We start from the raw sequence: 14,308 nt of genomic DNA on the forward strand, positions 1-14,308 counted from the left end.
AAAAAAAAAAAAAAAAAAGATTTTAGGCTAAAATGCTTATCAGTTTCATGGGCTCACTTAAATGGAAATGTCTGGGTAGCCTCTGAGCTTTGCTCTTCCCTTCTGTTTTCATCCTTCCACTATTCTTCTGTAGAGGTCCTTCTGTGTTCAACATTTTTCCTTTGACTGCAGAGGCTTCGTATATGCTATTACCTTTATTGCTTTTCCTTGCTCCCCTTCATCTAGTTAATGCCACTCATTCTGTAGCTCTCATGTTAAGATTCACTTCAACATGAAAGGATCCCCGATAGAAATCCTTTCCTGACCTCTTTCAGGAGCTAAGTCCCTCTCTGACAGGTTCTCAAGACCATGCTCCTTAGCCTTGTGATAAATGCAATTTTATACTAGTGTAATTATTTGATGAATACTTTTCTACTTCTAAATTCCATGAGGGCAGGGACTATGTCTGCTTTTACTCATTTATCTCCAGTACAGTGCCGGCAAACAATGGGCACTCAATACATATATCTTGATTGTAGCTTAAAATCCTTCAAAGATTTCCTATTCTTTAGCAAATGTTTGCCATAGCATTCAAGTACCTCAATCTATCCCTTTTGATGTTCCCATTCACAAATCTTATGTTGCAGTTAAATTCTATAACTTGCTATTCCACAAACACAGGATAAGCTTCCCAATCCTTGCACTCTGTGCATGCTATTCCCACTTCCTAGTATGATATTCCCTAGTCTCTGACTGTCCAAACCATACTCATTTTCTTAAGTTACATTTAAACTTCTACATGAAATCTTCCATGATCTCTTCCATATCTCTGCCAGAAGTCAGTATTCTTTTTCTAAATTAATGCATTACTCTGTTCTCAACAATCAGTTACTAGATTCTGCATATGTATACATCTTATCTCCCTATTACATGACAAACTTTCTGATGGTAGGAATAACATTTTATCCAATTTTTTGGTGTCCACTGCCTGAGATGAAATAGGTATTAAGTAAATGCATATTAAATAAGAAACAATAAACGTAAACAACTCTTCAGATATAATTATTTTATCTTATATACTAGGATCAGTTCTTCCCCTTTAACACAGTAGAATATTTATATTTAGAAAGGAAGGATGGACTCTAAAACAGTGGCACAGATGCAAGCTGGCTTCACTTCCTGCCCCCACTGACCCCCTGACCCTGCCACCAACCACCTAGAAAACTAAAACCAAACATAAGGCACTGAGATGATCACCAGCGATATCCTAAAATTGAAACATGAGGATGAGACAGTTCCTGGGGCAAGAGAGAAGTGAAAAATCTCTGAACAGATGGTAAGAGAATTAAACTTCCACATCCACAATGCCTCTCTACCCTCATTCTGCTGGGTACTAAGCACACAGAAAATTTCCCCCCAACTCACAATTTCTACACTGAAAAAAGCAAGATCAAGGTAGACAATCAACTTATCCACTATGAAAAACAGTGTGACAGTTCCTCAAAAATCTAAAAATATAACCACCATATGATCTAGCAATTCCATTAGTGGATATACAGAGAAAATAACGAAAATCGATATATGGAAGAGATATTTGTACTCCCATATTTACTGCAGCAATATTCACAATAGTTAAAATACGGAATCAACCTAAATGCTCATCAACAGATGAACGAATTAAAAAATGCAGTATGTTTACAGGACAGAATATTATTTAGTCATAAAGAAGAATGAAATCCTGTCATTTGCAGCAACATGTATGGAACTGGAGGACATTATGCTGGGTGAAATAAGCCAGATACAGAAAGACAAATTATCATATGTTCTCACTCATATGTGAGAACTAAAAAAGCTACTTTACTCTAGAATGTAGAGAGTAGATTGGTGGTTACTAGAGGCTGAGAAGGGTAGGAAGAGAGGGAGATTCAGAGAAATTGATTAATGGGTACAAATACATGGTTTGATAGAAAAAAATAGGAAAATATATAAAGACAATTTGACAAAATCAGGAAAACAATTCATGATTTGAATGAGAAAAATCAAAAAAGAAACAGATATAAAAAAGAACCAAACAGAAGTTCTAGAGCTAAATAATTCAATGAATAAAATAAGAAATACAAGACTAGACCAAAAATACAGACTAGACCAAGGAGAAGAAAGAATTTCTGAACCCAAAGACATGTCTTTTGAAATAACACAGGCAGGCCAAGGGGGGATAAAAAAGAAACAAAGGAACACAAAGAAAAAGGAAAAAAGAAAGAAAAAGCCTATAGGATTTATGGGACACCATTAAGCAAACACATATTCTTGTGGGTGTTACAGAAGGTAAAGAGAAAAGGTGAGGAAAACAAATTTAATGAAATAATAGCAGAAAACTTCCCATGTCTTGGGAGAAAGATGAAAATTCAGGTCTAGGAAGCTCAAAGAATCCCAAGAAATTCAACCCAAACAGGTCCTCTCTGAGGCACATTATAGTCAGCCTATAAGAAGTCAAAAGACAAAGAATTCTGAAAACATTAAAACTGTCAAGTCACATATAATGAAATCTCCATTAGACTAACAGAAGATTTCTCAGCAGAGAGAGAATGGGATGATATATTCAAAGTAGTGAGAGAAAAAACCCTGCCAGCCAAGAATTTTATACCCAGCAAAGCTAGCCTTCAGAAATGAAGGAGAAAAAAAGTCTTGCAGACTGAGGGAAACTGAAAGAATTCATCACCACTAGGCTGGACATGTAAGAAATGCTCAAGTAGTCTTATGTCTGAAAGTACAAAGATGATAATCACCATCATGAAAAAATACTATAGAACTCTCTGGGAAAGCTAATACACAAAGGAGAAAGAGAAAGAAAGAAAATTATTACACACATAATCTTAAAAAGCCTGATGATAAACAGTATCCCTATAGAAAAAAACCCAGCCAAAACAATATGCAATAAGCAAGGAAGTAAGGAACAAAAGATTGTGGAAAACAACTGAAAAGTCATCAGTAAATTGATAGGAGTAAGCACTCACCTATCAGTAGTAACCCTGAATGTAAATTAATTAAATTTCCCATTTAAAAGACATAGACTGGTTGGCTGGATTTAAAAAAAAAAACAACAATGCCCAACTATATGCTGCCTAGAAGAAACTCCCCTCACCTGTAAGAGATATGAAGGCTGAAAGTGAATGGATGGATAGAAATATCCCATGCAAATGAAAACCAAAAGTGCATAGGAATAGGTATGCTTACATCAGATTAAAAAAAAAAAAAACCCTTCAAGTTAAAAGCTATAAAAAGAGGCAAAGAAGGACATTATATAACAAAGGGATCAATTCAACAAGAGAATATAATAATTATAAATATATATGCACTCAATACCAGAGCACTCAGATATATAAAGCAAATATTATTAGATCCAAATGTAGAGGTAGATCCTAATATTATAATAGCTGGCGATTTCTCCATTCCACTCTCAGTATTGGATAGATTTTCTCGACAGAAAATCAACAAAGAAACATCGAATTCAATCTGCACCATAGACCAAATGGACACTTATAGAACATTTCATCCACCAGCTGCAGAATACACGTTCATTTCATCAGCACATGGAACATATGCCAGGACTGACCATATGTTAAGTCTCAAATCTCAAAAAATTTAAAAAATTTGAAATCATATCAAGTATTTTTTCTGACTACATGGAAAAAAACTACAACAACAAGAGGAACATTTAAAACTACACAAATACATGAAACTTAAACAACATGGTCCTGAACAACCAATGGTAAAGGAAGAAATTAAGAATGAAATTTTAAAATTTCTTGAAACATGAAAATATAAACACCACATTCCAAAACATATGGGACACAGCAAAAGCAGTCTTAAGAGGCAAGTTTATATCAATAAATGCCTACATCAATAAAGTAGAAAGATTTCAAGTAAACAATCTAGCAATGCCCTTCAAGGAACTAGAAATGTAAGAACAAACCAAACCCAAAGTTAGTAGAAGGAACGAAACAACAAGGATCAAAGCAGAAATAAACAAAATTGAGACAAAAATACAAAAGATCAACGAAACAAAAAGCTACTTTTCCTAACAATAAAATACTTAGGAATGCAGCCAACCAGGGTGGTGAAAGATCTCTACAATGAGAATTACATAACACTGCTCAAATAAATCAGAGATGACACAGATGGAAAAACATCCCATGCCTATAGATAGGAAGAATCAATATCATTAAAATGGCCATATTGACTGCCCAAAGCAATTTACAGATTCAATGCTATTCCTATCAAATGACCAATGACATTCTTCACAGAACTAGAAAAAACTATTTAAAAATTCGTATAGAACCAAAAAAGAGCCCAAACAGCCATGGAAACTCTGCCTCTTGGGCTCAAGCCTTTCTCCAACCTCAACCTGTCAAGTAGCTGGGACTACAGGCACGTGCCACCATACCCAGCTAATTTTTGTATTTTTTTGTAGAGATGGAGTTTTGCCATGTTGCCCGGGCTGGTCTCAAACTCCTGAGCTCAAGTGATCTTCTCACCTCAGCCTCCCAAAGTTCTAGGATGACAGGCATGAGCCAATGTGTCCGGCCTTGGCAGCATTTTGATACATGAACAACAAATTTTTGCTGAAGAAGAAATCAAGAAGGCAATCCCATTTACAATAGATAACAAACAAACAAACAAAAACTAAAACAAAAACCCAACTCTAGGAGTGAATTTTAACCAAAGAAGTGAAAGACCTCTACAAGGAAAACTATAAAACACTGATGAAAAAAACTGGAGACGATAAGAGGATACAACCATGCTTATGGATCAGAAGAATCAATATTGTTAAAATGACAATACTACCTAATGGAATCTACAGATTCAACACAATCCCTATCAAAACACTAATGACATTCTTCACAGCAATAAAGAAAAAATATTAAACTTTGTGTGGAATTACAAAAGACTCTGAATAGCTAAAGCAATCCTGTGCAACAAGAACAAAGCTGGAGTTATCAGACTACCATGGCCTCAGAATAAAACTACAAAGCTGTAGTAACCAGAACAGCATGGTACTGGCATAAAAATGGACACATAGACCAATGGAATAGAATAGAAAACCCAGAATGCTGGGCATGGTGGCTCACACTTGTAATCTCAGCACTTTGTGAGGCTGAGGTGGGCAGATCATGAGGTTAGGAGATCAAGACTATCCTGGCCACGATGAAACCTGTCTTTATTAAAATACAAAAATTAGCTGGGTATGGTGGTGCATGCCTGTAACCCCAGCTACTCAGGAGGCTGAGGCAGGAGAATTGCTTGAACCTGGGAGGTGGAGGTTGCAGTGAGCTGAGATCACACCACTGCCCTGCAGTCTGAGCAAGAGTGAGACTCTGTCTCAAAAAAAAAAAACCCAGAAATTAATCCGCAACTCTACAACCCATCTGCTTTTTAACAAAGGTGCCAAGAATGCTCATTGTGAAAATAGTCTCTTCAATAAATGGTGCTAGGAAAACTGGATATCCATATGCAGAGGAATGAAACTAGATCCCCATCTCTTATCCTATACAAAAATCAACTCAAATAGATGAAAGACCTAATGGAAGATCCCAAATGATAAAACTACTAGAAGAAATAGGACATTGGTCTGGGAAAACATTTGATATATAAAACCTCAAAAGCACAGGTAACAGAAGCAAAAATAAACAAATGTGATTATATTAAATGAAAAAACTTCTGTACAGCAAAGGAAAAATTCAAGAGTGAAAAGAAAACCCACAGAATGGGATAAAACATTTGCAAATAATTCATCTGCAAGGAGATGAATATCCAGGATATACAAGCAACTCAAACATCTTAACAGCAGAGAAACAATCTGATTAAAAATGGGCAAGTGATCTAAACAGACATTTCACAAAAGAAGACATATACGTGGCCTACAAATATATGTAAAAATGCCCAACATCACTATTCATCAGGGAAATGCAAATTAAAACCACAATGAGATATTATCTCACCCCAGTTAGAATGGCTATTATCAAAAAGAAAAAAAAAAATGAGATGCTGGTAAGAATGCATAGAAAAGGGAACTCTTACATAGTGTTGGTGGGAATATAAACTAGTACAGCCACTGTGGAGAACAGTATGTAGGTTCCTCAAAAAACTATGAATAGAACTATCACATGATCCAGCAACCTACTACTGGGAATTTATCCAAAGGAAAAGAAAATTGTTGTAATGAAGAGACATGTTTGCTGCAGCACTATTCAAAATAGTTAAAATACAGAATGAATCCAGGTGTTCAACAACAGATGAATGGATAAAGAAAATGTGGCATATATATACAACAGAATATGATACAACCATAAAAAGAATGAAATATCCTGTCATTAGAGGCAACATGGATGGAACTGGAGGACATTATTTTAAGTGAAATAAGCCAGGCACACACAAAGTTAAACACTGTATGTTCTCACTCATGTGGAAGCTTAAAAGAAAAGCTGATCTCCTAGAAGTAAAAAGTAGAGTAGAGGATATCAGAGACTGGGAAAACTAGGGGCAGGGAGGCATAAAGAGAGATTTGTTAAAGAATACAAAATTACTGGTAGGTAGATAGAAGTTCTAGTGCTCTATATTACTGTAGGATGACTATAGTTAACAATATGTTTTTTCAAATAGCTAGAGGAGGATATTGAGTATTCTTAACAGAAAAAAAATGGTAAATGTTTGAGATAATAAATATGCTAATTACTCTGATCTGATCACTATACGTTATATGTACCAAAACATTACCATGTACTCCATGATACTGTACATTATTATTTATGAATTTAAAACAATTTATAAAGCAAATTTTACTTATCTTCGCTACTGAGAACACAGCCAAGAACATTTGAGCAGCCAGCAATGTGATAAGGTCAATGGAGCAAAATCTGAGTATGTCACCAGGAAAATGTTTCAGGCCCACAGTCTGATTTTACACGTAATTTCTAAAAGGCTGATGATATACTTTCCCAACCAACAGTCAATTAGAATTGGCAAATGAGATGGGAAAAAGCTGGAGGAAAATAAGGCTTGTGGAACCAATTAAATTTAAGCCAGCAAGTAGCAACAACTGACAAACTGAGAGGACAACCACAGACTACAGAAAGCAGATGTAACAGTTTTAAAAGCAAAGCACAGGCCGGGCGCGGTGGCTCAGGCCTGTAATCCCAGCACTTTGGGAGGCCGAGGCGGGTGGATCATGAGGTCAAGAGATCGAGACCATCCTGGTCAACATGGTGAAACCCTGTCTCTACTAAAAATACAAAAAATTAGCTGGGCACGGTGGCGCGTGCCTGTAATCCCAGCTACTCAGGAGGCTGAGGCAGAAGAATTGCCTGAACCCAGGAGGCGGAGGTTGTGGTGAGCTGAGATCGTGCCATTGCACTCCAGCCTGGGTAACAAGAGTGAAACTCCGTCTCAAAAAAAAAAAAAGCAAACACATTTAGGTTAGGGGCAAAACCTCTTCTCGTTTCCTGAGGGAATTATTGTCTAATAATTGGTCTTCAAACTGAAGCTCCTGTGTCACCAGGAAAATTTAAATCAGTCATTATTTTCAGTTTAAGAAGGCGGTGACATGTGTAATATAAGTATTCCAAAAACATGTTAAAAAATTATAGCACTAAATGGAGTAATTTTCATTTCTCCAGAAAATAAAATAGTGTGAAAGGGTTCATTTGTTGAAGATGCTAGATAGATAAGAATACATGAGGCACTTTTACACTGTATTCTAGTACCAGGGGGAGAAGACACATAGTTTACTAGCACAATAGTTTCAGCAAATAATAAATTTTTGCTTCTCAAGATTGGTATTACGTTCATCACAAGAAAGGGATATTTTATTAGCTCTGGAAAACTACATTTTTTGAGATCTTCAAAAGTGTCCAAATGCCTATGTTAAACTAATTATAAAGCAAAATCTCAATTATTGAAAAGAATAGCATTATGCCATAAATTTCTCATTCTGAATAAAGCATGGCATTTCAAATCAGATTACATGGAAATTAAATTTTCTAAATCTTTAAAACCTTAGCAGCTTCTGGCCAGGCATGGTGGCTGACGTCTGTAAGCTCAGCATTTTGGGAAGCCAAAGTGGGTGGATCACTTGAGGTCAGGAGTTTGAGATCAGCCTGGCCAATGTAGCAAAACCCCGTCTCTACTGAAAATACAAAAGTTAGCGGGGCATGGTGACATGTACCTTGGAAGCCTGAGGCAGGAGAACTGCTTGAACCTGGAGGTGGAGGTTGCAGTGAGCCAAGATCACGCCACTGTACTCTGGCCTGGGTGCTAAAGTGAGACTCCATCTCAAAAAAAAAAAAAAAACAAAAAAAAATCCCCCACCAAAACCCAAAACAGAACCTTAGCAGGTTCTAAACCTTTCATGCTTTTAAGGAGACCTTTATACCCTCCCTCTTTACATGACCAAAAATTCTTCCACAAGGGTAAAGTTTTCCTTTTGTGTGTCCACTGGAAGCCAGTTCTGATCATTATCCATGATATGAAAATGCCCAGACGATAGATGAATGAATGAATGAATAAATAAATAAAAACTTTACATATATATGTAGGGTATGTGTGCATGTGTCACTGTATCTATAACATATATTTGGATATATCTATACTGGTCTCCAAATTAAACTATATAGCGTAAAAGTCTGACATATACCGTGGCTTGTATATAAGGAATTTCATGGCTCTATATGAAACACTACAATAGGAGTTTGATAAGATTTGTACTAGATCATCACATTCATCTCAGTGAAACTGGAATTCTGCTGGTAGTAAAGAATTGAGCATCAGAAATAATACTTCTGAATATCATTAAGGAGGCAGAAAGATTACTAAAAAGAACATGGGGTCTGGAGTCAGACTTCATTTAAATGCACATTTAGGCACTTACTATATGACCATTGGCACATTACTTACTCTGAAACTGGTTCCTTACCAGATGGAGGAAATTAATCCAGGATTGTTTTCAGAATTAAATAAGATAAAGTAAAAACATTTAGCACATTAACTAGCATATATTAGGCATGTAATACATATTAGTTACCTTCTATTATCCTAAAAACAGATTTTTTTCCAAGTCGATTTTACCTTCACTTGTAAACTTGCTGATGCAACTCTTCTTTCTAGATCTTCTACCTGTTGAAGGATACTCAAATCCATTTCCATTGCTTGTTCTTCTACTGACCAGTTCTCCACAATATCTCGAGTTACTTGGTTTTCTTCATTTTCATTCAGTTCAATAATAGCAACTACATTTTAAAATAAATTAATTAAAAAATCCACTTATTAAGATTTTCCCCTCAGAGATTTCTTCCAGAAAATGAATAAAATTCTAAGGGGGCCATGTACATCTAACTTGACATACACAAATGCACTGTGTATGTACAGGCAGCTTACTCTTAAAAGTAGAACCACCATAAAAAACACAAAACAGTATGTCTGCAGGTGCAAAAAATTACAAGACAGTGAGTATCAATTTAAAAAATATACATAGTTCGTTGAGTGAAACAGAAAAAAAATAGTAGTGAATTAAGATATCATTTATTTCTAGATACCTGTGGGGGACTGGTTCTAGGACACCGCCAACCCCCATGAACACCAAAGCCTATAGATGCTCACATCCCTTATATAAGATGGTGTTGGCCAGGAGTGGTGGCTCACGCTCATAATCTTAGCACTTTGGGAAGCTGAGGCGAGAGGATCACTTGAGGCCAGGAGTTCAAGATCAGCATGGGTAACATAGTGAGACCCTGTCTCTACAAAAAATTTAAAAAAAGAAACAAAAAAAAAAACTTGCTGGATGTGGTGGCATGTGCCTGTAGTCCCAGCTACTCAGAAGGTTGAGGCAGGAGGATTGCTTGAGCTCAGGACTTCAAAGCTGGAATCAGCTATGACTGCACCACTGTTCTCTAGCCTAGGTGACAGAGTGAGACTCTCTCACAAAAAAAAAAAAAAAAAGGTATACTATTTGCATGTAACCTACATACATCCTCCTGTATGCTTTTATTTCTAGGTTACTAACAGTACCTATGACAATGCAGATGCTATGGAAATAGTTGTTATACTATATTATTTAGGGAAGAATGATAAGGAAAAAAAGTCTGTACATGTTCAGTACAGATACATCCATCTTTCTTTTCTTTAAGTCTGTTTGATCTGCAGTTGGCTGAAACTACAGATGTGGAGCTCACAAATATAAAGGACCAGTAGGTTATGCTAAAATATGCTTTAGAATAAAATAATTCTTATAACTAAGCAAGAAAGCTGAAATCTCTTTTAGGTACATACCATCCTTATTCTTGATGCAGGCTTGAGTAATATAATCCAAATGTTTCTGAATTTGTTTTTGTAATGCCTTTTCTCTTATTCCTCTGAGATGCAGCACTTTGAGCAAAGCTTTTAGGTCCTCTGGGTCAATAATTCTCCACCAACCAAACTGCATTTCTAAGTCAAGACAAATAAGTAGATCTTTTACAAATATTTTGAATAGGAACTGACACTATGGAAATACAAGGATTTATTAACTACATATAGAGCCATCAAATATTCAGTTATAATTTAGGAATCCATAATACTGAAATTGAGTTAAGTGGCTATAAACCATCCCAATGTACCTACCTTCTGGAATAGGTTTTGGACTAGGAAAATCTACTGGTTTTGCTACTTCAACAGCTGCAGGTTGAGCTGAAGAGGGCTTTTCATTCTGTGGTACTGGAGATTCACTTTTACTTGAAGCAACATTGGAAGTCAAGAATGAATTACTATTTCCTTCTGATAGCCCTAACCCTGAGCCTAGACTAGGTAGAGATGATGTAAATGGAATATTAGAAGTAAGCACACCAGTGGGCCACCCACAAAACTGAAGTCCCATCATAGATACTCCACCTTTCACCTGCAAAAAGAAAACATATATTAATAAAAAGTAGATTACTCTAAGAAGTTAGGAAAAATGTCTAGAATATAAAATTATTTTCAAAATTCTGAAAAATATTCTTTCATTTATTATAATTAGAGGAAAATGAAATATATTAGCAATAAAAATGTTAAATTCCATGTTCTTATTTGTTCCCCAAAGTAATTTCCCTTTCAGATATACTGTTACATTAATAATTTAAAAAGTAATTAAAGACGACTTAGACCAAGGTTAGAAATCAGTAGTTCTAATGAACCTTGGTGACAGAAACTCTGAGTTGCTTCAGTTTTCATACTGTAGCAGGAATATTTTCACTATTTGAGTGATCCCCCTTAAGCAAAATCTCCATGGGGTCAAAGATTACATAAAGCAATACCAAAATGAGTTACAGTTAGCAGTACCAACCTGAAGGGGTGATAAAGCAAATGGATTTAAGCCAACAGGGTTCTGAGCAGATGATCCAAGAGGAGCTGGGGCGGGTGAAGGTGACTTCGATGGTGGCTGAGACTGAGGAGTCACCAAAGAAGCAGTTGACATATCGGCATGAGTAAGTGAAGTGTCATCACAAGGTGTTCGTGGCAAAAGACTAAACCATTGTCTATTCTTTTCAGTCAGCGTTTTTAGTAACTGGTCATTGGGGAGAGGACTATAGAACTTCCCTGGACCACTTGAACCACTGTTAGACAGATTATTAGAGTCTGCCTTTTCCACAATGCTATGCGTTGCTGTTGACTGGATGCTGCCCAATGGATGTTTTCCACTGTTCTGATAAGACAATGTGCACCCATTTGCACTAACATTTGGTTTAGGAGTCATAACCTCTGACTCAGGAGGCATCTTAGCTACTTCCAAAAGCTTGCTCAATTTGGAAAAAGAGCCAGGTTTCTGAAGGAATAGATTTGTGTTATCTTTTTCTTTAAGATCTTCCTTTTGTTCACAGTGATCTGTATTTGAACAATTTAAAGTATCCCCAGAAGTCTCAAACATTTCTTCTTTGATCTGGACACTTTCTGCCATTTTTAGTTTTTCTCTTTCTTTTGCAATTTCTTCTAGTCCTACAAAATCAAAAAGCATTATGAAGACCAGTTACTTCAGATCAAACCAATACTGTACATAAATGTCATTACTGTTTATCAAATTACATGCATAAATACTTAAACTTTTTAGATTACCTAATACTCCCTATATTTTCCTTTTTTGTAGATTATAGCTCTCACTCACTGGAAAATTAACATATATTTGTTATAAAAAATTAAAATCTGACAATACTAAAAGTACAAAAAATATTAAAAGCTCTACTACACAGCAAAAATTACCCTTAATATTTTTGTATTAAACCTCTAGGAGTGCTCTATATGATACATACACATTTAAATTCATATAATTAAAAAAAGAAATTCTACTAAATATATAATATTCTAAACTCCTACAGCATTTTATTGAATAATGCCCTGTAAACACCTTGACATGTCGATAAACATATAACTTCATTATAAATTTTAATGGCTACAGAATGAAATATAACTATATCATTTATTAAACTATCAATCTTCTACTGATATATAATAGATCCCAATTATTCACTATTATAAACTGTGCTGTAAATAATGAATGACTTTTTGTCTATATTTTTAGACTTGTTCCCCCGATTTACTTCCTTAAAATAAATTCCTAGAAAAATTGTCAAACTGCCCTCTAGAAAACTTGGATCAATATATACTCACATTAAAGTACCTGAGGGCATCTGTGTGCCAACACCCTCTATGAAACTCGATGCTGTCAATAATTTGTCTTTGCCAATATTTGAGAGGTGAAAATCTAGATTACATTATTTCTGGTCATTAGAAGGCTGATATCTTCTCCCCATAATATTAATTGATGTTAATGTTATTATAAGAATTTTTAAAAACTTGTGCATTTAATGTTAAATCTAACCTTATTTTATTAAGAACACATTATTCTTTCAAGGAACTTTTAAAAAGTAGTAAGATGACAAGAATAATGTATATTATTAATGTTGAACTAACTTTCAGCACCCATTTATTTATGGTAGTTTCTACTAGTTTGACACTTATTGATCCTTATCAGCCTTTCCTGTCAGACACACTACTTGCTCGTATTATACACTTGTATGTTCTCTTTGTCTTCATAAGTGCTATATCTTTCCAATTAGATTGTGAGCTCTTTGTGGATGGGGACAGGTTAACTGATTCTTTTGTATCTCGTTTTGCTCAAGTGATTTCCCTATGTCAGCCTCCTGAGTAACTGAGATCACTGGTGCACACCACATTCAGCCATATAATAAATGATTTTTAGTAGAGACAAGGTCTTGCTATGTTGTCCAGCTGGTTATGAATTCCTGGGCTCAAGCAATCCTGCCTCAGTCTCCCAAAGTGCTAGGATTACAGGCAAGAGCCGCTGAGCCTGGTCTTATTTTGCCTCTCCACAGCACTTAGTACAAGAGACAGTACAGGGGCAAATAAACACTTGATGAATAAATAGTCTGAGTTTTTCCCTTATTTTAATAAATGGTAAAATAAAAAGAAATCTATAACTGTTATTTATAAGTTCACAGCACATAGAATATAGGAGATGTATGTTCCTTTATTATTTCATTTATAGATCTAATAATCTATATATATCATATGCAAATCATATATATTAGTGAATGTATGATTAATATATGCATATATGATTAATACATATTAATATTAATCATACATATTCACTAATATATCACATATATTAATAGATCTATTAATGAAATAATAAAAAACTTCAGAAGAAAATAAACTAAATGAAAAATTATCCCTACTTCCCACTGCTCTGCAATGACCACAAATAATAGTACAAAGTACAACTGCTATTTATGTAACATTTTGTAGTTCTTTTAGATCCATTATCTGACATGATCCTTATTACAACCAAAGAATTTATATAGAGCTTATTAATATTCTTTTGCAGAAAGGAAAATCAGGCTCCAGAGAGGTTATGTAGAAAAGCCTGGATGGAAAGGGAGGTCTATTATGTAAATTTGATCAATGTTATTTAATCTCAGAGGCTTAAAATTAAAACAAACAGACAAACAAAAAAAGAACGGTCTCATAAGCTATTCTTATAAACCTTATAAATAAATTATTTATTTACTTATTTAAATCTTAAAGTATTTTAAGTGTGCCTGCGATATAGAAAGTACTATCCTTCTGACATTACATAATGGTAAAAAGATCAATGCAACAAGAAGAGCTAACGATCCTAAATATATACGCAACCAATACAGGAGCACCCAGATACATAAGGCAAGTTCTTAATGACTTACAAAGAGACTTAGACTCCCACACAATAATAGTGGGGGACTTTAACACCCCATTGTCAATATTAGAC

At 35.2% G+C, this 14,308-nt stretch overlaps 1 protein-coding gene across 27 annotated transcripts in view; it reads right to left on the minus strand.

Moving 5' to 3' along the window:
• The window catches only part of BAZ2B (bromodomain adjacent to zinc finger domain 2B), a 334,986-nt gene that overhangs the window by 27,086 nt on the left and 293,592 nt on the right, over positions 1-14,308 (minus strand). For all 27 annotated transcript variants that reach the window (XR_001830422.2, XR_001830420.2, XM_017546664.2 and 24 more), the window contains 4 exons: positions 11,330-11,979; positions 10,630-10,903; positions 10,300-10,455; positions 9,100-9,260 (listed from right to left, as the gene is read on the minus strand). Coding sequence is in view for 25 of the 27 variants with exons in the window: in XM_017546664.2 (XP_017402153.1) it covers positions 9,100-9,260; positions 10,300-10,455; positions 10,630-10,903; positions 11,330-11,979 (1,241 nt within the window). In the remaining 2 variants the exon portion in view is untranslated. The remainder of the gene's footprint in view (positions 1-9,099; positions 9,261-10,299; positions 10,456-10,629; positions 10,904-11,329; positions 11,980-14,308) is intronic.

The sequence above is a fragment of the Cebus imitator genome, unplaced genomic scaffold, assembly GCF_001604975.1.
Source record: "Cebus imitator isolate Cc_AM_T3 unplaced genomic scaffold, Cebus_imitator-1.0 Scaffold10, whole genome shotgun sequence".
Classification (NCBI taxonomy): Eukaryota; Metazoa; Chordata; class Mammalia; order Primates; family Cebidae; genus Cebus; species Cebus imitator.